A 24,083-nucleotide genomic window follows, 5' to 3' on the forward strand; every position below is an offset into this window, starting at 1 on the left:
AATTGGAGAGACATAGTTTAGTACAACTTTGCAAGTCAAAGACTTGAGGATGCCCAATAATACTCTTCTGCAGCAGGTTAGAAAAAAATGGAAATGAAACATTGAATTCTAAGAAGCTGACAACTTATGTGTCAGAACATAATGCATTTATGGCCAATTGATAAGATTTCAATCCCTGATGAATAAGTGAAGTTTGGATGGAGACAGTCTACCTTATGTGCAACATTGTAGACTATCTCCCTAGCCAGCCATCTTGGGGATGAATTATATTGTTTGGAATGAAGATTTAGTTGAAGGGACTGGGTTTGCTAGAATGAAAGCCTGTCTCTTTATCAATACCTTAAAAAAATCATGGAATTTGTATTGGTATCTATGGATACACTTCAAGGTTTCCTTCACACTTTATGGAATGCAGTAGTTTTACCTTTGATGAGAAAAAGCAAGACTTAAAAATAGATCTATTTGTATTGTGAATAATAGAAAGTATATAAACCGTTTTTTCTAGTGATTTGCAGCTAGCATCCTTTTATTGTAATAGGGCCCCTGCAGAATCTCCATATTGGGTTCTATTTTTGAGTTAATGCCATTTTAAAGAGTTTTTTTTTTTTTTTTTAACCCCAAAAGGGTACTATAGGCTCTTCTGACTAATTGGAAGAATAGTATTGATAGAATGTCTAATTCTTTTTAAAGCAAAATGCACCTGTTCCAGAATTCAAGGAAGTTACTTAATTGTTTCCTTGTGCAGTGCATAGCATTTACAATATTTCAGATGAATTGCACTTTTAGAAACACCAGAGATTTCCTTTTTGCTTCTGAACAAATGCCAGAAGCTGAGATGAGCAAAAGTCCTTTGGTTGAAGGCCCAGATGCCATGGTGGAATTGTCCTGATCTAAATACAAAGGATTCAAGATGTTCCAACACAGGCTTGATGACTTCATCAACAATTCATCACTTTTGAGACAGGAAGAGGGGAGACCCTGCCATAGCTCTAATTGTTTAGGGAAGGGAGAATAGAAAACACAACCCCAGAGAATACATAGTTCTAGGGAGACACCCCTGAGGATGATAACCTTTTGTTTATGAAACCATAGTATTAGGTAATCAGCTGAAAGTTATATATTACCCATTTGGTTCATTATCTCTCTGGACTGCAGAAACAAAATTTGTGCAGGGACAGTGAACAATTTCAGGTTCTTAAAACTCCAGTTTGTTCATCTGAGTTATTAATGTACTAAGCAAAACAAAACAAAACAAAAACAAAAATAAAAAACAACTTATTCTATATACCAGAATAGAAGTGTCAAATATGCTGCCTGAAGCCTACAAGGTCTTGCAAAACTCCTGGAGTGCACTAGAATCAGATTAAAATTAAAATGTAATTGAGAAATGAAAAAATACATTATAAAATAGTGCCTATAAACTTGTGATTTTTCTAAGTCTGTACATGACCAATAAGGATCCAGGGATCTCTTTCTATTTGAACTCAACACCTGGGAGCCAGAAGATATTATGCATCTTCCAGTTAGCTTCTTTTTGTGTGTGTGTCCTCAGAGCGCTTTAGAATATTATGATGTTTGGAGATGGGACCTGGTTATGTGCTAGTGTTATAAAAGGCATTATTAAATTGCTTTGAATTCAGTTAAGTAATTGTGATGAACAATTGACTTTCAAACATCATTTTGTGAGAATCATCATTTTGGTTTTTATTCATGTGATGTGAATCCATTTCTTGTATTAAAGTTCAGTTTCTCATTGCCATTCTAATAAATGGAACCCAAGATATATACACACACATATATGTATATATATATGTATGTGTGTATATATATTCTTGTTGTTAAACTATCGTTACTGAAGAAATACTCTGGATTGGTTTTTAAACCTGAGTTTTTCATAATTATTTTCTTACTAGTACAGACAAAGTCAAGTGCTTCCTTGTAAACTTCACAAAAGAATAGTTTCTGGTTGTGTTTCTTTTATTTTCATTTAATATTTATTGAGCACTTATTGACACTGGTCAATGCTGGTCATTGAGGAACACAATTTGTAGAATGGCATGGGCCTTGTCATTAAGAATTTTGCAGTCTAGTAGAAAAGAAATTTATAGATACAAATAACTACAACACAAATGGGTGTACTGAAGTCTGCTTATGTAAGCACCATTGTTAGATTTTCAGTATGAGCATTTCTCTTTGGTCATGGGCAAATAATAAAAATCAGGCCTTGATATTATTGATTGTCTAGACTAAAACTATCAAAGGCAGGCTGAATAGCTCAGCTACAAACAGATTAAAATGTAATTGGGAAATATTTAACAAAATAAATAAAAATATGATCAAATATATATCATGTTGATATGTAGTTTTTGTAGTATGACCCATTGAATAATTCTATGTAAGATTTTTTGACCCTTGTTTCTATTTTGATAGAGTTTGATACCACTGGTCTAGACTTAAGAAAGTAAGGGGTAAAAAGTTAATAAACTTAAATAAACACCCTATGTACATTTGGTTTTGTTATTTTTTTTTTTAATTTTATGAGCAGCCCCCAGAACATAAGGACGTATCCTCTAAGGGAAATAAATGTTATTTTTAAAACATAAAAATTATAGGAAGTTAGAGGAGGTAGAAAGCCTCTGTTGGAAATATCAGAGACACTATATGAAACTTAGGATACTTGAACTAGATCTTGAAGGATATTTAATATTTCTACAAGTAGTACATTACAGATAGAGATTATAGCATGGATAAAGTCCTCAGAATAGGAAATCAAAAGTCATGTATAGTGAATAAAAACATGTAATCCAGTTAGAACACAGGGTTGGGTTGGGGGGTAGTAGAAGAAGAAGAAGGAGATTAGGCAAAAAGTTATCTAAATGTAAGATTAAGTAAGGAGTCTACATTTTGTACTATAAGCAATAAGGAATCACTGGTTATTGAACAGGAAATAACATGATCAAAGGAATACCATAGGAACATTAAATTATCGTCTATGTTTTGATAGATAAGATTTAAATCTACTCTGACAATATTTAATTAAGGCTTGTTTGCTCTTTTTAGTGATCTGCACTTTAGCATAACCTTTTGCTTGTATTGCATGTCTGTAATTTGGTTTACCTTCTCATTTGAATATAAATACTCAGTTCTCTCATTTTCTCTTTCTAGAGTTTAGTAATTCAAGAAATATAAAGAATTTTGACCATGACCCCAAGGAAAAGAAGTGGACGGATTTCATTCGTCTTCTGCTGCTTTCAAAGTAATGATCCCCCAGAGATCACATATCGATTACGTAATGACAGCAATTTTGCTCTTCAGACCATGGAACCTGCATTTCCCATGCCCCCTGTGGAAGAATTGGATGTTATGTTCAGTGAACTTGTGGTGAGTGTTGGCTATGAATCAATACTCTAGGAAGGTGGAGAACTCAAGAAGGATTCTGAATAATGATTATTGATTTCTTTTCTTCCATTTCAGTACCCTTACTGATTCCCCTCTTTCAACCTTTTCCCCTCTCTGATCCCTGAGTTTAAAAAGTAGAAAGAAGGAGGGAAGATGAAATAGATGTACTCAAGTGTTTTGGGATTATTTGAAAATGACAGAATATATTTAGGCCCTTAAGGAGGCCAGAATGTATCTTGCCTTATTGTCCTTCTGGCCACCCATAGTGACCTTTGGGGTGAGACTTGAAAGTACTAAGTAATATCCTACGTTCTTATTACATTCTGGGGTATTGCCCAAGGTTCTTTCCTCCCATGTACTCTATGATTTTGGGGACAGTTCAATACCAGTTCTTTTCTTGCTTTATTTTCTTCTAACAGAAAAATGAGGATACTTATTTTTAAGGTTCTTTGACAGACATAGATTGTTTGAAAGACATAACTCTTATAGAATCTCCTATAGCAAAGCTTTTTAAATTATATGGTGCAATGATAGGTTTTGAGCAGTATTGTTGAAATTAACTTTTTTCTAGGTACAATCTTATTTGAGATGCAATATGTTAAAGTAAATGACATTTGGTGATCTCTCAGTCCCATCATGCAAGTATATTGCTCAATTTCTTTAAAAAAAAAAAATCCCTTTGAAGTGTTTCTGTTCTGTTTGAAAAAAAAGCTCAAGTAGAAAAAAAAATATTTATAGGCATTAAAGCCCTAGTCTGTGATAAAGGAAAAGCGGTTTTGGATCTAGAAATGACCTTACTTGATCATAATTTGCTTTTCTAAAGAAGTTTTTATATTGTGATTAATTAATCACAATAGATTAATTAATAGATTATTTTTCAAATACCATTAAATAGGTAATAGTTAGAAAAAAAGAAAGCTATAGAGACTGGTTCCTGCCCTAAGTTTTATATTAAAACAAACCATGTTGATCTAATAGATGTATGTAATAAAATCAATAAAATCAATTTGAGCTCATCCCAAATAAGCAGCTATTTACAGATTGTGTGGATTTCATCTAAATTAACAAAAATAAACATTTCCTGTTCTTACTTGGATTTTGTAGGAAATGGCAAAAGTAGTAAGTTAATACTTATTTATTTTGTGTTAATTAAATCTACAAATAGAATTCTGAGAAATCATATGCAAAAGATTATACCTATTGCTGTAAGACCCACAGGTTCACAGATTGAGAACTACTTACATAGTTAACTTTTGGAGGCAGAACTCATTTTTGTCCTATAGAAGAGAAGGACATTAAGTTAGGGATTAGAGAGGTCACCTAGTCTAACTAATATCCTCATTTTCAGATGAGGAAACTGAGACCTAGAGAAGTTATAACTAATCTGGGGTCATATAGGCAATAAGTCTTCCCCTCCACATCCAACATTCTTTCTGCTGATTCACTGTGTGTGTGTGTGTGTGTGTGTGTGTGTGTGTGTAACTAAAATCTTTGATGAAAAGATGTAAAGGATTAAATAAATGTGTAGACAGAAATGCAAATTAATATAATATAAGCAATTGGGTGTTATGAACTTGAAGAACAAGGAGGAATAATTTTCAAGTAGGAGAAGGAAGTGGTGATAGTTAAAATATTGGACCTTTAAAGTAAGGAAATAAACCTAAGCCAAGGTACCATTTCACCCCTCCCCTCTATTCAATGAGATTTTAAGGAAAGTTGAGTCAGTTGTTATTTACTCAGGTTCTATAAAAGTTTTTTTAGGGGAGACATTTTTATCAGCCATGGCACCCATACATTCTAACATTAGAGCCTCTTGATTAAGGAACAGGACCAGAACTCTTAATAGAATCTCTTATAGCAAAGCTTTTAAAATTTTTTTCCACTTGTGCCCCCTTTTTGCTCAAAAAATTTTTATGTGATACTGGATATATAGGTATATAAAATAGCTATACAAATTAAACATTTACTGATAATAAATAATTTTGCAATTTCCACAATCAGTTATGAGCTCCCATATGGGGTTGCAATCCACAGTTTAAGAAGCTGGGTCCTATAGTACCTCCAAGTCAATAGACCTGTCTCCCAAGATGAGACTGGGAAAAGTAGATGGCTTCATGGTAGTTGAGAGAATCTCAACTGCTCACTGCCATGTATTCAAAAGGGGGAAATTGTCTAAGTTCTACATTTTTTATGTCTTAATTCTGGAAGAACATTGCCTACAGCTGTTAGTCATTAGAAAGCTAGTGCCAAACCAGGGCTTTAGACCTAAATCGTTGAAAAGACAAACTGTTTTGGGATTTGCAACTTTCCTGGTAAATAATTGAGTTTTGACTACTGCTTGAGTTAGTTCAGAATCAACCACAAGCCCTTTTACAAACTCCTTTGGCTTAATGTGTGGCACTATGGTGGGGAATAGAAGTTCAGAGTCTCAAGACTCAGCTGTTTCATGGGATGCAGAGTAAAGGAGGCAAGGAGAAAAGCTCTTTAATATTCATATCAAACATACTAAATGAATCTATGGCCAGCAGAGGGGACAGTTTCTGATATGGTGATATATACATAGAAGTGGTTGATTTTAATAGTTCCTAACATGATTCCTGGATGACAAAATGATCCTATTAGATCAGATAGTACAAGAACAATCATCTCCTTTACTTCTCAAATCCACCCCTCTTCTCTTCACTTACAAAAGCTATCCTCTTCGTTGTGGACTCCCTATCTTCATTCCTTTTCCCCTCACTGACATATCCTTAGCATAGTTGACAAATGCATCAATTTATGAGACCTTCACAAAGGTCCTTTAGGAAAGTCTCATGTACATAGGAAGTAGGTAATGGGGGGTTTGGCTTCCACTTCCATTTTCCAGTGTACGGGTTTGATCATGCCAGTCTCCTACATGAAAACTTTTTGTGAATATCTTCTGTCACTCCTTAGAATAAAATGCCAACTCCTCAATCTGACTTTTCAAGGATCTCCGCATTCGGGTTCCAGTGTACTTTTCCAGCTTTTATTTCATATCATTTCCTTTGGCATGCTCTATTACAGGCCAAGTAACCTATAGTTCTCCCCTCAATAGCATACCATTTCTCTCTATTTCCTTTTGTTGAGGCTTTCTTTCAGAATGTATTCTCTCTTCATATTTATTTCCTAAATCTTTAACTTCCTTCAAGGATCAGCACAAAAGCCACCTCCAAGCACCTTTCTTTGATTCATACTCCACTATCCATTAGTGATTTTCTTCCTCTTCAAATTACCTTATATTATTTAGTACATGTATATCCCCCACTGTAGCATGAACTTTGACTCATCCTATACCCAGTACCTAACACAGTGCCTTAATGCTTAATGTTAATTGACTAAGTCTTGTGAAGGAGGAAACTTGAGGCTCATAGCAAAGTGGCATTCTGTAGCCATATAATCAATATGAATAGAATTCAGGATTTGAATTTGGACTTCCTAAACATCAGTGATTTTTACCACTTTGAGTGAAAACCATGAATTTATAAAACCTTGAGCCAGTACCATTGCTTCTTTCTTCATAGGAAAGTTGCACGTACATAGAAAGTAGCTAAATGGGAGATTTGATATCTACCTCCATTTAGCCTTCTGAAATTGAAGATCATTATATTGGAACCTCATAATATTTTACTATTCTGTCAGGGTGTGAGGGAGAGGGAGAGAAAGGGGAGAGGGGGAGAGAGAGGGGAAAGGGAAAGGAAGGAGAGGGGGAGAGGAGAGAGGGAGAGGAGGCAGAAAGGAGAGAAGGAGAAGGGAGAGAAAAGAAAAGGGGAGAGAGAGAGAAGGAGAAGGGGAGGAGGAAAGAGAGAGAGGGGAGGGTAGAGAGGAGAGGGAAGAGAGAGAAGGGGTGGGAGGGGGAGAAGAGAGTGAGTTTTATATTCCCAGTACCATACAACATCTCCATATGAACATATAGCTTATGTGAAGTATGCTATGAGAATTCAAGTCAATAATTCACCTATTTCCTATGGAATCTGAATTAGTTACCTTCTCCCAACTACTATACTTACTAATTATGTTCGACCTATAGCTCTTAATGTTTTGGCCTTGGCAAAGAATTGGAAATTGAGGGGTTGCCCATCAATGGGGGAATTGCAGAATAAGTTGTGTGTATGAATGTCATGCAATACTATTGTGCTATAAGAAATGATGAACAGAATGATTTCATATAAATCTGGAACGATTTATTATGAACTGATACATAATGAAGTGAGCAGAACTAGGAGAACATTGTACATAGTAACAACAAAATTGTGCAATGATCAAGTATGATTGACTTAACTTTTCTCAACAGTACAGTTCCAAGAGGCTTATGATGGAAAATGCTATCCATATCTATATGCAGATCTAAACATACTTTTCACTTTACTTTTTCATAGTTTTTTCCTCTTGTTCTATTTCTTCTTTTACAGCATGGAAAATATGGAAATAATGTTTTATGTGATTGCATATATATATATATATATATATATATCAATTTGTTTACTATATTAGAGAAAGGAGGAAGGGAAGGAAAAAATTTGGAACTCAAAATTTTATAACAAATTAATTTTTAAAATTGTTTTTACACATAGTTGGAAAAAATAAAATACTATTAAAAAACAGAGTAATTGTCCAGTAATTTACCGTCCAGTAATTGTACTCCGTGTTTTTTTTATTATTATTTTTGAAAGCTTCTTATTGTTCCTTAATAAGATCTTAAGTACTAAGAAACAGCCATGTTTATTACTGATTGTTGCCAATGAAACAATAATAATAAAAATAGAAGTAGAGAAACAGTAAAGGTTGTTGATGGAAATATATTTCACTTAGGCTAGGCTACAATAGAAATAAAATGAATTTGCTTATAAATGATTATAGTTTAAGTGATAGACTAAGACTAGTTTTTGTTTTTTAATGCTGAAGAAAGAAAAAGCTAAGGAAGGAATGCACGATGAATGAAGGAATTCAGTTGATCATTCAGAGAAAAGAATTCACACTGAAGATAAGCAGTACCAAATTAATTCACTTGGGAAACTACATCAGTAACCTCCTCATTACTCAGAGTGTACTGTGAACTCTTTGGAATGAAAGGAGGTAGAAGAAATCAGTCTCAAGTATCTAGTACAGAACAGTTTTATTCATTCCCTATGCTAGCAACAGTTATTTGCTCATTCTCTCAGGGCAAAGAATGATATATGCAAGCAAGTAACAAGGAATGCTGGCTTCATTCATTTTATCTGCATTCCATTAGAATCTCATTTTTTAAGGTGAACTGGACTTTTTTCTTTTGTCTTGATCAGATTCTTTTTTTTCTCCCCATGCTCTTGCGGGGGGGGGGGGGGGGGGGGGGGGGGGGGGAGGGGAAAGATGGATGAACAGACTTTACTTTTAAACTAAAATCATGACCAAAACTAGAAATTGAGGCACTAACTCAAAAAAGAAGGCAAGCAATGGAAATTTGGGTGTAAACTTGTCCCAGAGAGAACCTTAGAACTTGAATGTGGTATTCTTAAAATTAGAATATTAATGAGTTCCAAATGATCAAATGGAGAAAATTAGGCTTATATAATTACATTGAGTCTACCTAGATGAGAGTTAACCTTTATGTCATAATGGCATAAAATAAATTATATAGAATTGCCAAGGAAAAATAATTGTATTTAAATACAACTGTCATTTTTTCCTGTCCAAGTTTATGGACCTCCTGAAATCTTAGAGTGAGGTGGAGATTTTAAGAATCTTTGAGTTAGATCAATTTTGTTTCCAGTTGGAATAATGGAATGAAATAACCATTTATATAATGTGCCAGGTGCTAAAAGCTTTTCAAGTGTCATCTCATTTGATCCTTATATCAGTTCTTTGAGATAGGTTCTGTTATTTATGCCCTTTTTATAGTTACTGAGATAGGCAAAAATTAAATGACTTGCTTAGGATCACATAACTAGTAAGTCACTGAGGCTGGATTTGAATTCTGATTTTCTTGACTCCTGGCCATTACTTTATCCACTGTTATCACATAGTTGCCTCAGTTGTCTAGAAGCACTTTTTGGTACAAATGGCAATATTGGAATTTAATATAGTGATGTTTATTTTTAAATTTTTATTTATTTATTTTTGGGGTGTTGTTTTTTTTTTTTTTTTTTTGAGGCAATTGGGGTTAAGTGACTTGCCCAGGATCACACAGCTAGAAGTGTTGGGTGTCTGAGATGGGCTTTGAACTCACGTCCTTCTAAATTCAGGATCAGTGTTCTATCTTCTGTACCATTTAGCTGCCCCGGTGATTGTTGTTTTTTTTTTTGTTTGTTTGTTTTTTGTTTGTTTTGGTTTGGTTTTTGTTTTTTTTAGAAAAGTCTGTTAATTAAAAAACCCCAACAAACTTTGCATTAGACATTGCCCTAAAAAGGTCAAAAGGAAACTTGGTTGAATGAAAGGATATTAGTTGAAATAGAAGGGAAAAAACATAGACTGGATATTCCTTTGACATTGCAGTGTTCTTATATAAATCATATCAATGAATTCATAGAACAGTCTTGGAAAGGATTGAAAATATGCAAGTACACCGCAAAAGGAAGTAGATAATTTGAGATATAGGCTTGAATGAAAGTATTTGTAAATTTTTATGCTATAAATGTGAAACATTGCCAATAAATGACAAATATCAAGAGAGTAAAAATATCCTAAGACGGACTTTTTAAACAAAAACTTGTTTTGACTTTAAGAGCAACTGATGGTTTAAAAATATAGACTGTCATTCAGAACATCTACTTTACTTTTGGGGGTAGGGATGGGAGCAGAGGCAAAGCATCTGCTTGCACTTTTAATCTTATTGTTACAATGTGTTTCAGTAAATCAATTAGTTTTGGCACTAGGCCTCTCTCCCCTGGAGAATATATTTGTCTGGATTGGCTAACAAAGTATCTGATGAAGTATTTCATACTATTTCAGTGAAAAAAAGATGGAGAGATGTGAGCTAAATGATAATATAATTAAATGATTTGGACTTGGTTGAATGTCTGGACCTTGTCAGTAGTTCATTGTCAACTTGGCAAGAAGTCTCCATTGGAGTGTCCTAGCCATCTGTGCATGGCTCTGTACTGCTTAATATTTTTGTCAATAACTTGGATAAAGATATAGATGACACAAGGTAGAAGGGGCAACCAAGACATAGATGACAAAGTTAAACTGTGTGAAGATTTTGATAGATTAGAGCATTTGTCACACTCTAATGAGATGACATTTAATGGGGATAAAGTTTTATACTTGGGTTAAAAAATCAAATTTTCAACTTGATAGTAGAGTATGATTAGACAATAATATGTTTTAAAAAATTGGTAGTTATAGTGGCATACAAGTTACATACAGCAACCAAAACAAATGCCATCTTGGGGTACATTAGAGAGGCATAACTTTCAGGAATAAGGTTGTACTAATAGCATATTATATCCTAATTGGACCACATCTGGAGAATTGTGGCATGAACTATAAGTAATTGCCCCTAGAGAGCAGATTTTTATAATTTCATAAATTATAATACATCAAAAATGAGCAATTAACTACAAATTAGGGCTTGATTTAGTTTTGTTGATTATCTCTAGAATGACAAAAATGAATATGGGGGTCATGAAATTATGATTTATTATGTTTAATTGTATAGCTATTTTATATTCCTATATACTCAGAGTCACATAAAAATTGCTCAAGTGAAAAGGGATCACTAGTGGAAAAAATTTAAGAAGCCCTTGTCTAGACTTAAAAAAGTGATGGAGAAGATACTAATAATTCAGGTTAAACTTAAAAGTGTATCATGCTTTTTTATGAGGGGAAGCTGGTTGTTAAACATTTTCTTTCTCATTCCTTAAAAATCCTTAAAAAACTAGAGAGCTTCAAGAAGAAGGTAACAAAAATGATGAAGAGTCTTGAAACTGTTATATAAAAAGAGTTTGAAGAACTGGGGGTGAACTAGCAAGAGAAGATTGAGGGGATAACTTTGTAGCAGTTTTTAAGCATTTGAAAGTTTGTTGTATGAAATAAGGGATTAAAAGTGTTGTGTTTTGTCCCAGGATGTAGAATAGGTAATACTGGCTGAAAGTTACAAAGAGGCAGACAAATAGAGAGAGAATGTGTGTGTGTGTGTGTGTGTGTGTGTGTGTGTGTGTGTGTCTATACACACACATATACACTTACAATAAAATTTCTGAAAATAAGTTGTCAGAAAGCAGAATGGGATGCCTCTAGAGATGGTGAGTTCCCTTCCTTTGATCAGAAGCTAGCCAATTACTTGTAGCCTATGTTATAGAGGATAATCCCTTTGGGCATAGGTTGTATTGCATGGCCACTGAAGTTCTTTCCAAATCTAAAATTGTGATTGTGTGAAGTAGAAGCCAAGAGTTGGACAGAACGACCTCCTGTGTTTTTAAAATCCATAGAAACACATTACAATATAAATGAAGCTCCAAAAGTTTTTTTTTTTTTTCCTCATGGATTTCCCAGCAAAGTACTTAAGATGGAGAGCTCTCTATGGTTGAGTTTACTTTTTTCTTGGTTTATGAACTGTTGACCTTAGTTACTGCTCACAGAAGTAGATGCTTTTTCTTAATACATTTGCCTTATTGTTTTTACCTCCTTATATTATTATTAGATTATATATTAGATTAAGACAGTTGGAGTAAGAAAAGGAATATAAAATATTTTGGAAGTGAGAATGCCATAATGTCAACTGTGAAATGATTGTGGTGATAAGAAATTATGACTCTTTTCTGAATGTAATTTTTATATAATCAGTTAAAATTTTTGAGGTAGTCTTTTTAGCATTCTGTTGACCATTTAGAGCTGGCACCCAGAGAGAATGCAGCTATAATATAAATGTAATTATTTAGTTTATATAATAAAATTTATATCTTTGGCAACCTAATCATAAATGTGTACTTTAAAAAATACACAAGTGTTTGCCCAGAGATATAAAAAAGCAAAGTCATTTGGGACTTAATATGCATTTTCAAGTATAGTTTGGCTCTCTTTTCCCTGGTTTTTATCTGGCCTATGCAAGTAAGTTATATTTTGACTTTCTGTCTTTCAAAAAATAATTATTTAATTTAGAGTGCTCAAGCTATTATGTACAAAATGCACAGATATAATATCTGCATGAATTTTTAATATAGTTATTAAAAGATCTGTGTAATTTCATTTCTATAACTTCACCAGGATGTTTATCTCAAAAACATTAATTTTAAAGTTTTTTTAATGGTTAGAAATGTTTAATGAGATAAGTTTAAAAAAAAAACCACTATTCATGGCTCTTCAAAATAAAGCCTTTGAACATTAATTTAATATTGGTTGTGGTGAAAAAGCATTGGACTTCTGTCAGGAATAGCTGAGTTCAGATTCTCCTCTGTGACCCTGGACAAATTATTCACTTTATCCTCAGCCTGATGGGGATAATAATATCACCTATATTACAGTATTCTTGTAAAGATCAAAATGAGCTAACATGTAAAGTGCTTTGTAAATTTTAAAGCTCTGTGTAAAAGTTGGCCATTAGTAATAGCACTACTTTTCAAAGAAAATCATTTTTAATTGGCCTAGGTTCAAGGAAGACTGAGGCTTAAGGCTTGCCTCCAGCACATCCCTGCTATATGATCTTTGTTTAGGCATTTCTCAATAACCTAAGAGACTCCCACTGGTAAAATTTCCTCATCTCAAAGATCCCTGCACCAATGAAATCATAGGGCCAATCCCCATTCCTCTCTTAAAACAATGTTAAGTATAGTTATACCAGTGTGATTGTAAATGGATTAAAGTATTAAAGTGATTGATTAGGCTGTAAATCATCTTTGAGCATTTCCCTCATTAATCTAAATTTTCTTACCCCACCCATCCTTAATAGCATAATTTCATTTTAAAAATAATTAAAATACATTTATTAGTATCATGAGTCCTGTTTCTAGCTAAAGTTAGTTCTGGTTTGCTGTCTTATTGTGGGAGAGCTTTGTCCTTTTGAGGGATGACTATTCCCTAAGAAATTACTTTTTATTTCTCCTGATCAGTGCTCAGTAAGTCCACTGATTAGCTTACAGCTGCTAGCTGTTTGTTTCTTCACAAAAAGCAGTACTTAAACAATAAATGAAACCATATGTCCAAAAGCTTAGAGACAAATCTATTCATTGTTTTCTGGAAAAGGTTGGCATTTCTTAGTTTTGGAGAAGGCTAGGAATTAGTTAGATACGAAGTTTCAGAAAGTCAATAAACATTAAGAGATTTTAAGTGTAATCATTAGAATTGATAGTACTTTTCATTATCCTGACAATTCATACTTATGTGTTGGCTTTCATAAAGAATGATGGTCCTACTGTACCTCCTATCTGAAGGATTTATGCTTTGGGTTAGTTTCTAATAAACACTGATGAGTTCATGCTGCTCTAGGTTTGCTGGGCTCCTTTGCCAAGATATCATTTATGGACAGAAAATAAAAATTGCTGAACATAAAGATTAGCGAATGAAAGATAAGTAGTGACCTTTTAATGAGATTTTTGTTATCTTTGAAAACATTTTTTGCAATCTTTAGAAAACTGTGATTTCATTTGTATAAGGAAGTAACAGGTGAGTAAACTCCCTTTCTCAATGCAGGGCAGTACGTTCTTTGCATTACAGTCTCAGTGTTACCTTGGGCAAGAAAAAGTAAATGATTTGCTTAGGGTCCAACAGTAAGTTTGTTGGACCCCAAGCAAGTAATTTTCTTCTTTTCATAGTTGTATATACCTATCCTATCCCCTTCACAAAAAGAAGATGACTTTAATGGATCTAGACTTAAAAGAGGCTCACTGCTGTCCAAAGGAAAACTTTCCTTATGCATTTTTCTTATGAACCTAGAGATCAACAAATATGAACATTTCACTGTTTGAAAAAAAGAGATTGGTTGGATATATAACTGAACATTTATTATTAGTAATTAATGTTCAACAAATAATTAATAAATTTCAGAGTCTTATTACCTCAAGGATCAAATTTAAATTCTAAATAGAAATTGATATACATCACACATGTCATTATATGATATATCCTCCATTAGAATATGAACTCTTTGATAGGAGGATGTGTTCTTTTATTTCTAGCCCCAGAATATACTGCAAAGCAAATGTTAACTAAATCCTTGTTGACTGACTAATATAATGGTTAATTCCATTTGCCTTAATATATCTGTTTAAAAAAAAAAGATAAACAACCTCTTAGATTCTCATGTGTAGAAAAGGTAGAAGAGGAAGGAAGAGTATGTTAGACTCTCCAGCCTTAGTCCCAACTCTTTGAACTTCTTAACCACTCACTTGTAATTCCAACATATGGCTGGCTCACATAGCCATAGTTCTAGAGCCCAGGTCTGTAGGGCACATGGCTGGCATGCTCCCTCCCAGTTTCTGGGAAGCTGCAGATTTCCCTACATGACTGCCCTAGGCTTGCCCTCTTCTCTGGTATGTGATGATGAGGGCTTCTGTTCTTCTTCTCTATTAGATTAGGAGAGCTAGCCTGACTGTCGATCAAAAAGTTAGGGCAGCTCTTTGAGGGACTGAAGAGAATGATAGTGATTTTCTACCAACCAGCAGCCATTGACCTCCAACAACCTTTTACACATGGAAAATAATGACAAGTTCAAACTCTGGCTTTACCCTTTTTACTCCCTAATCAGGTCATTTTTCCTCTCTGGATTTTATTTTCCTTATCTGCAAAACTCAATTGGGAAAGGGGATAGATAAAGCTGTAAAGTCCCCTGCAAATCTAAAATTCTAGGATCCTGTGAAAACTGTGGTCTGGTCTTTTGGTCAAAATAGAATTTGCATTGGAGAATGCTCTCAGCTCTAGAGCACGTTACTTTCTCAAGTGTCCTTTTAATATAATTCAGTAAATGTTACTATCACTACTACTAAAAATAGTATTTATTTTAATGCTTACAAAGTACTTTCAAAATATTATCTTTTTTTAATGTTTACAACAACTCTAGAAGTCAGGTGCTATTATTACCCCCATACTACAGATGAGAAAATAGGTAGAGAGAGGTTAAATGCCTTGCCCAGTGTTATAGTGCCAATGTTTGAGGCTGAACCAAAGTGGTCTTCTTTGAGTCCAAGTGCAGCATTCTATCCGCCATGCCATCTTTTGTTGTTCTGTCATTTTCTCAGTCCTGTCCTACTTTTTGTGACCTAGTTTAGTGTTTCCTTGATAAAAGTACTGGAATGACTCATCAATTTCTCTTTCAGCACGTTTTATAGATGATAAAACTAAGGTAAACAGGGTTAAGTAACTTGCTCAGGATTAAATATCTTGTACGTAAGTATTTGAGGCTAGATTTGAACTCAAGAAAATAAGTCTTTCTGAGTTTAGGCCTGTTACTTTAGGTCTGTGCCATCCAGCTGCTAAAGGTATATTGAGTTGTTGTATTGCATTGACTTCATTGTATGCATGTGAAACCTGCTGCCCACGATGTCACCTAGCTGATATTAATATTTACTATGTGCAAAGAAAGGACCCTTTTGATATTGTAAAAACAATTTTTTAAAAAAGCACAATCCACTATGGATCAGAAGTATTACACAGGTTACACAGATTGTGGAATACAAGATAGAGAGATAAAGGAAAACATGCTCTTTGGAGGAGGAAGTGATCCTGATTCTATGATTAAGGAGGCATGTGGGAAGCCTTCTCCCTGGAGGTAGCACCTGAGCTATATCTTGAAGGCAAAAATGACAAGAGAATGAGTTCCAGACATGGGAAACAGCTTATTTGTATGCACAGTAGATAGTTTTGATATGCTAGTAAGGTAAGGGTCAAGAGAGCAAGATAACAGTCTAAAGAGTGAAGAAAGCAAATCTAAATCCAAAGCCTGCAAATTTTGTAATGACTGTGTCAACTGGCTATAGCTTGCATTTCCTTCCAATCAGTTTGGGGAGAAGATGTCTAACTATATAAAACATGGGATCATAGATTTAGAATTTGGAAAGGACCTCAGAGACCATCTACTCCAACCCACTCATTTCACAGATGAACAAACTTTCCTCATCTGTAAAATGAGAAGATTGGAGTAGCTGGTCTCTGAGGTCCTTTCCAATCTCTAAATATACAATCCTTCCTTTTTTAATAATAGCAAGAAGTAAGACCAGGCTATGAAAGAAAGTTATACAATTTCAAATGCAAATATTGTGTCACTGTGATCCATTGCCTCCTACTGGCAGTAATCAAAAATAATTTCCATTAGTGCTTCTGGAAATTCTCATTAATTTTAGTTTTGTTAAAAACACATTGGGCAGGAATGGTGGCACATTCCTATAAATCTTGGTACTGGAAAGGCTAAAGTTGATGGACTATTAGAGCTTGGGAGTTTTAGTGAGCTGCAGTGATCTAAGCTGAAAAAATGTCCACACTAAGTTCAACACAAATATGAGGAGCCCCTGGGAGTAAGGACCAAGAAGTTGTATAAGAGGTACAAAGTGACTTGTATTGGCAAGGAATCAGATCAAAGGTTCTATTCCAATTAGTAGGGAGACTGGGAGCATTTTCCAGCCTGAGTGAGTTAAGGAGACAAAAAAAAAAAAAAAAATGCCAAGAATCTACCCAGTGTAATATAGAATGTTGCCACACAATAACAATAACATTTAAATAGTATCTACTGTAAGTTAGAGACTTTACAAATAGTAACTCATTTGATCTTCACGATAACCCTGGGAGGCAAGTGCTATTATCTCCATTTTATAGTTGAGGAAACTGAGGTAAATAAATTGAGTGACTTGTCCAGGTCACACAGCTTGTAACTATCTGAAACCAGATTTGAATTCAGGTCTTTCTAATTTTAGGCTCAATATTCTATAGTTGCCTATATATGCCTATAACTGGTGGTGAGTAATGCCATGGCATTTTTGCATAGTGACTAAGCATGTTGGAAAAAAAATACAATGCTTACATAGGATTAAAATTTTTAAAGTCAGTCTTTTTGTTGGTTCACTTCAGAATCAAAAATCCAACACTTGGTCATATATAAATAAAAGTGTATACATAAAACTATTTGATTTTTGTTCTTTCTGATTTCAAGAATAGCTACTTTACTTTTTTCTCTAATTCACTGTTATTCTTATAAGTTCTCAGTAGACAAAGTTTTCAGTTTTCTAATCCCTTGCTATGAATAGAAAATGTTCTATATCATATTATACAGCATTATTATACAGCATCTGCTGACTTCTAATAATGCATGCAAATAGTTTTTTGCTGTTGTGTGGAAAAATGTCAATTCTCATCTCAACATCTCAATAGTACCTAATTAGTTAGAACATTCTCCTCATTTGTTTATGTCATATATCTTGCATTCTTGCTTTTCAAATCTAACAACACTTTCTCTTCCATTTGTATCACTTCATTTTTGTCCAGGGCTTAAGATAACTAGACTCAAGGTATTAAATTCCTCTGAGACTGCTCGTGCTTATATAGGTACCATTCTGTCAAAAGAAAGATTACATGGGTGTCCAACAATAACAAACAGAATAACTGTACTTAGATAATACTTAAACATTTGTGAAGTGATTAGTTGTAGTCTCATTTGAGTATTTACATTGTGAGGACAAGGATTGTCCTTGAAGGAAAAAACAGTATCTTCCCAGGCTTTGTATCCCTGGGGCTTAGCACATAGCTGGGATTAAATTGATTTAGGTCTTCAAAAATGAGAATTTTTCCATTTTGTCAAATGATTAGTAAGCAGATCATTTCTTTCTTATATTTTATTTTAAGATTGACTTTTTCAAAATCAGGAAGCATCCAATATGTCATTTTAAAATTTTCTAAAATTCAGTCATATTCTCTCTTAATCAGAGAATGTATTTGAGGACTTATCATTGATCTTTTTAGGAAATAGGGTCTCTAAAGTGCCTGAGCCCAAAGCAAGAGGTGAATGAATAACAACAACAAAAACATAGGTATAGCAATGCCACTTTGCTACTCAATAAGCTTAAGTGGTTATATTTATCAAATATAAACTTCTCTGCTTAACTTTACAGCCTTTCCCCAGCCTAGTTCTACAGCCTTATATATTACTTCTTCCTGTTCTCTGCAGTCCAGCTAAACTGGCTATGCTTGTTCCTCACACTCATAAAAAACACAGTTAATGCATCCAAGCATGAATGGAAAATTAAAAACTGATTCCATCCAGTAAGCAGTTCCAGGTAAAAAGGGTTTATAATAAAAATTGCTGAGTTAAGAAGAGAATTATTTTGGCTTATTGCAGTATAGTCATTATATACTTATAAAGAACTCCTTAAAAAAAAAAAAAAACTAAGACCCTATATATTCATTGATAGTTATCTATTATTTGATTGTATGTTTAAAAGAAATTCTCATGCTTGGCTAGTTAAGTAATTTAATTAAATAATTAGTTGCTTGTTAGCATTGTTATGTTATATTGTCAAGTCTAACTTATCCCTGAGATTTCCCCTTACCCCAAATGAAGCATATTCAGTTAAATTGTTCTTATTAGTAAAAAGGTTTTTGTATCATTAATAAAAAATATATATATTTAAAATATTTATTTCATGTTTCTCTAATCCCTTTAAAATTTCTGCTTGTGAGGATATTTTATAATGTATATAATATATTAATGGAATAGTAGATTAGGGATAGGAACTAGACCTAGAATTTCATTGATTTAGGGATCTCTTGGATGGAGAAACCTCTTCTACTGCTTCAATCAGCAACTTCTCTGCAACTTTACAGTCTTAGAGAATTGTCTAGATTTAAAAGGTTAAAATGACTTGTCCAAAGTCATACAATCATTATGTCATAAAATAAAACCCAAGCCTTTTTTTTCTTTTGAAAAATATTTCTTTACAACATTATCCCTTGCACTCACTTCTGTTCTGACTTTATCCCTCCCTCCGTCCATCACCTCCTCGAGATGGCAAGCAGTCCTATACATGCTAAACATGTCACAGTATATCCTAGATACAATGTATGTGTGCAGAACTGAACAGTTCTCTTGTTGCACAGGAAGAATTGGATTCAGAAGTTAAAAATAACCGGGAAGGAAAACAAAAATGCAAACAGTTTACATTCATTTCCCAGTGTTCTTTAGAAAACCCAAGTCTTGCTAGGTTTGAGTCCCATTCTTCATCTACTGCCATGGCTGCCTGTTGGCTAATAGTACATGTGTGTAATTTATAAATAAATAAACATAGAATGGAAATGCATCCTTAAAATTTCTTTAATGATAAGAGTTTATCATCAAAAGTTAAGAGATCAGTGATTTAGAATATTCAATATTTCAAAAATGTTAAAATTTCAAGTTTGGGGGAGAAATTTTTGTTTTAAAATGAATTTGCTTCATTTTATCACTAAAAAAAATGCCACTTTTTTTTTTTTTTGAGCACAAACACTTATTTTGAAGTACTCTGACAGAAAACCAACATATTTGGCAGTAATCAAAGGAGAATTGTGTGCTGTCCTTGTCACCATACAGTTTGCAAACATCCTTCCCTTTAATCCCACTTCTTTAGAAGAGATGATTTTATTTTGTTTTTAACATAAATTTGACTATTGTAAAACAGATAATAAATAGAGTGCAGACTAAACCATGTTATAACTGGAAAACATTAAAAAATAAAATACAATGTAACAGACAATATATTTTAAAACTAAGTCAATATGTAGTCCACAGAGATCCTCACATACAGTTTAGTGGCCCCCATTTTATTTTGAACTTGACACTACTATACAGTCATGGCAACATGGAAACTGCCTATAACTCCTCACTTAGATTTCTCGGACAAATGATTGTGAAGCATAGAATGTGTACAAATTTCACAATGGGGTCACATTTTTAACTAGTGTTTGTAGAGCTGTATTTTATCTTAACATGGATTGTGTTCCATCACTGTGGAGTCTAGTACAAAGTCCTGTGTTATATAAAAACTTTAAAAATCCTGGACACAAATAGACCATTGTTTAATATGATAATAAGCATATCTCTAAAACTAAAAGCTAATATTATTGTAATGGGGAAATCACATAAGCTTTAAAAAAAAAAAGGAATTAAACAAGGATAATTATTCTCCATGCTATTATTTGACAGTTCTAAAATTCCTAATGATAAGACAAGAGAAAAATAAAGGCACAATAAAATGATAATCCCTAATTGTGTTTAATATGATTATTTTTCTTAGGAAAAACCCAGAGAATCATCAAAGAAACTAATTGAGAGAATTAATAGTTTCAGAAGTAGCAAGATACAAAGTAAATCCACAGAAAACCATCAATTTGGATTTTTTTTTTTAGTCAAATAAATCTGTGGTGTATGTTCTCAAATGCTTTTTCTGTATTTATTGATCCTGTGATTTAAGGTATTTTTGTTTTTAATGTGAATTACATATTTCCCAATGTTGAAACATTCTCACATCTCTGATTAAACTAACTGTGCTCAGAATCACCTGAAATCTTATCACCATGCAAACTAACTCATCTTTTGATGCTCAACAACTTCTCAGCATCCTCAGTTGTTTCTTCTCTCTAATGAAAGGAGTGGAGGGTGCAGCAATAAGCACCAAAGCTTTCCTTTGTAGAGGACTCAGAACTTTGAAGGAATCTTGTCACTCTCCAGTAATGAGTCTGCTTGGTCAATTCCATCATGTCCCATGCCGATCACTCCTACTGCTTTCCTTTTATTTTCAGCTTTCTTTTGAGTACTGCCTTCTCACATTAAATTATAAAGTTCTTGAGAGCCAAGACTGTCTTTTTCCTTTTTATATTTCCAGTGCCTGGTATACTGTAGGTACTTAATAATTATTGAAGTCATGAATATTTTTGAATATATTACTGTAGTTTTTGTTAGGATTTTATTTTAAATTTTGTATCAGTGTTAATAATACTGGTCTACATTTCTTTTTCTTTGTCTGGTCTCTCCCTAATAATTAATCACACAAACAGAGCTTAGTAATATTGTCTTAACTTTGAGAATAATTGGTATATCATGGGTAGTAACTGGTTTTTAAGATTTTGACTTGTAAATCCATTGGCGTTTTCCCCTCTATCCACTTTGATAATTTTATTGTTAGTTGGTTTTCTTTGATTGGATTAAGATTTTTATTTCAATGTCTGCCAATTTGGCAATCTTTTTTTCATTTGTGATTGTACCTTCATTCTTTATTTTAGTCATTTGATTTTCGTCTTTTTTTTATCAGTAAAATTATTTTGAGGTATCCTTCTCCCTAAATTTCCCTTTACTTTTTATTTTCCTTCTTATTCTCTCCATGTTACTCACTGAAGTAGTTTCAAGGGTGTCAAATTTAATCTCTTTTCTTTATCCCATTTCTTTACTATTTTATTTGTAGATTTCATCCACTCCCCTTTTTGTCTTGATAATTGTATAAATTCCCTCTGTTCCTTGTCCCTCATTTTTTGTAGAAATACCTCAAACAATTTCATTGACAAATACTTAACATTCAGTTTGAGCTCTCTTGACTTTTAGAATATATTGTTTCCCTTTCTTCTTGTTTCTGGTGACTAAAAAGAAATCTGGGGTTATTTAAACTGAAATTTCTTCATCTATGAAGGTCTGTTTCCTGGCTACTTGGCAAAATTTGTTGTTATTGAAATTGTGAGATTTTATTACTTCATGACTTGGAGTTTTAATATATTAATACTTTCTTCTCTCTGTCCAAAATTGGCAGTTTGTGTATATTATCCCTACCATGTTATATTCTGATTTTTTTGGAGGGAAATAGGATATGTTCTTCTGGAAAAGAAGAACTCATATACTTAAGTTTTTTCTATGTGTATTCTGTCTAAGTTTTTTTTTTCTATTTGACTTGTAAAGAATGCATTTATTCTTTTAGGGCTGAAAACTTTTGCTTCTCCTTTGCAACATTTCCCTCTTCTACTAAATACCAAATTTGTCTTTCTTTTTCAAAGTTTCTAATTTTTTTTAAGAGAATCTTAATTGCATCCTCTAACTTCTGTACAGTATTGTTTTGTCTTTTTAAAAATTTTGTTAGGAGGTTTGATTTCTGACCTAATTTTCTCTGAATAATACCTTCTTTTAACATTTTGTTTCATTTTAAACCATTCTGAAATGTCCTGCTATTTCTTTTTTTTTTTTTCTTGTAAAATGTTTTTTATTCCTCCCCTTTTAAAAACTCTATTCAACACTTTATTTATTTATTTATTTTTTTATTTAATAGCCTTTTATTTACAGGATATATACATGGGTAACTTTACAGCATTAACAATTGCCAAACCTCTTGTTCCAATTTTTCACCTCTTACCGCCCCCCCACCCCCTCCCCTAGATGGCAGGATGACCAGTAGATGTTAAATATATTAAAATAGAACTTAGATACACAATAAGTATACATGACCAAAACATTATTTTGCTGTACAAAAAGAATCAGGCTCTGAATTATTGTACAATTAGCTTGTGAAGGAAATCAAAAATGCATGTGTGCATAAATATAGGGATTGGGAACTCAATGTAATGGTTTTTAGTCATCTCCCAGAGTTCTTTTTCTGGGCATAGCTAGTTCAGTTCATTACTGCTCCATTAGAAATGATTTGGTTGATCTCGTTGCTGAGGATGGCCTGATCCATCAGAACTGGTCATCATCTAGTATTGTTGTTGAAGTATATAATGATCTCCTGGTCCTGCTCATTTCACTCAGCATCAGTTCGTGTAAGTCTCTCCAGGCCTTTCTGAAATCATCCTGTTGGTCATTTCTTACAGAACAGTAATATTCCATAATTTTCATATACCACAATTTATTCAGCCATTCTCCAACTGATGGACATCCATTCAGTTTCCAGTTTCTAGCCACTACAAAAAGGGCTGCCACAAACATTCGTGCACATACAGGTCCCTTTCCCTTCTTTATAATCTCTTTGGGATATAATCCCAGTAGTAACACTGCTGGATCAAAGGGTATGCACAGTTTGATAACTTTTTGAGCATAGTTCCAAACTACTCTCCAAAATGGTTGGATTCGTTCACAACTCCACCAACAATGCATCAATGTCCCAGTTTTCCCGCATCCCCTCCAACAATCATCATTATTTTTTCCTGTCATCTTAGCCAATCTGACAGGTGTGTAGTGGTATCTTAGAGTTGTCTTAATTTGCATTTCTCTGATTAATAATGACTTGGAGCATCTTTTTATATGACTAGAAATAGTTTCAATTTCTTCATCTGAGAATTGTCTGTTCATATCCTTTGAATGTCCTGCTATTTCTTACTTGCTGAATCTCTTTTGTTGAGCAAATTTGTTTCATTTCTTAAAATAGTAAATGGTTTATTATGCTTTGGCCTCTTTTGCACCGAGGATAATACAAAGAGGAGTAAGGGCAGGGGGAAGATTAGCTTGGGTCTGAACTCGCATAGAACATCAAGAGACTGAGTTAGAAATTTTAGATTGAAATAGATAGTGGGGCATAATAACAGCTCCCTTAATCATATTGATAGTGATAGCAGACCAAATCAGGCTTATCTAGTCCATCTTAGAAGTCCAAAAAATATTGCTCTAAACAAGAAATCCCCAAGTGATTGTGAAGCAGGCAGTGTGTTCAAATTTTACAAAGTGTCATTTTAAAATTAGAGCTTCTAGACCTATGTTTTATTCTGACATCTTTGCAATATTGAATAAAATGCAATAGAGAGAAATGGATCTTTAATAGAATAGA

General features: G+C 33.5%; 1 protein-coding gene across 3 annotated transcripts in view; it reads left to right on the forward strand.

Annotated features, from left to right (window-relative positions):
- Positions 1-24,083, forward strand: part of DAAM1 (dishevelled associated activator of morphogenesis 1) — a 201,860-nt gene that overhangs the window by 75,216 nt on the left and 102,561 nt on the right. For all 3 annotated transcript variants that reach the window (XM_031952665.1, XM_031952666.1, XM_003759314.4), the window contains exon 2: positions 3,166-3,381. In XM_031952665.1, the coding sequence (XP_031808525.1) occupies positions 3,202-3,381 (180 nt within the window). In that variant the 5' untranslated portion in view covers positions 3,166-3,201. The remainder of the gene's footprint in view (positions 1-3,165; positions 3,382-24,083) is intronic.

This window comes from Sarcophilus harrisii, chromosome 2 (assembly GCF_902635505.1).
Source record: "Sarcophilus harrisii chromosome 2, mSarHar1.11, whole genome shotgun sequence".
NCBI classification, from domain to species: Eukaryota; Metazoa; Chordata; class Mammalia; order Dasyuromorphia; family Dasyuridae; genus Sarcophilus; species Sarcophilus harrisii.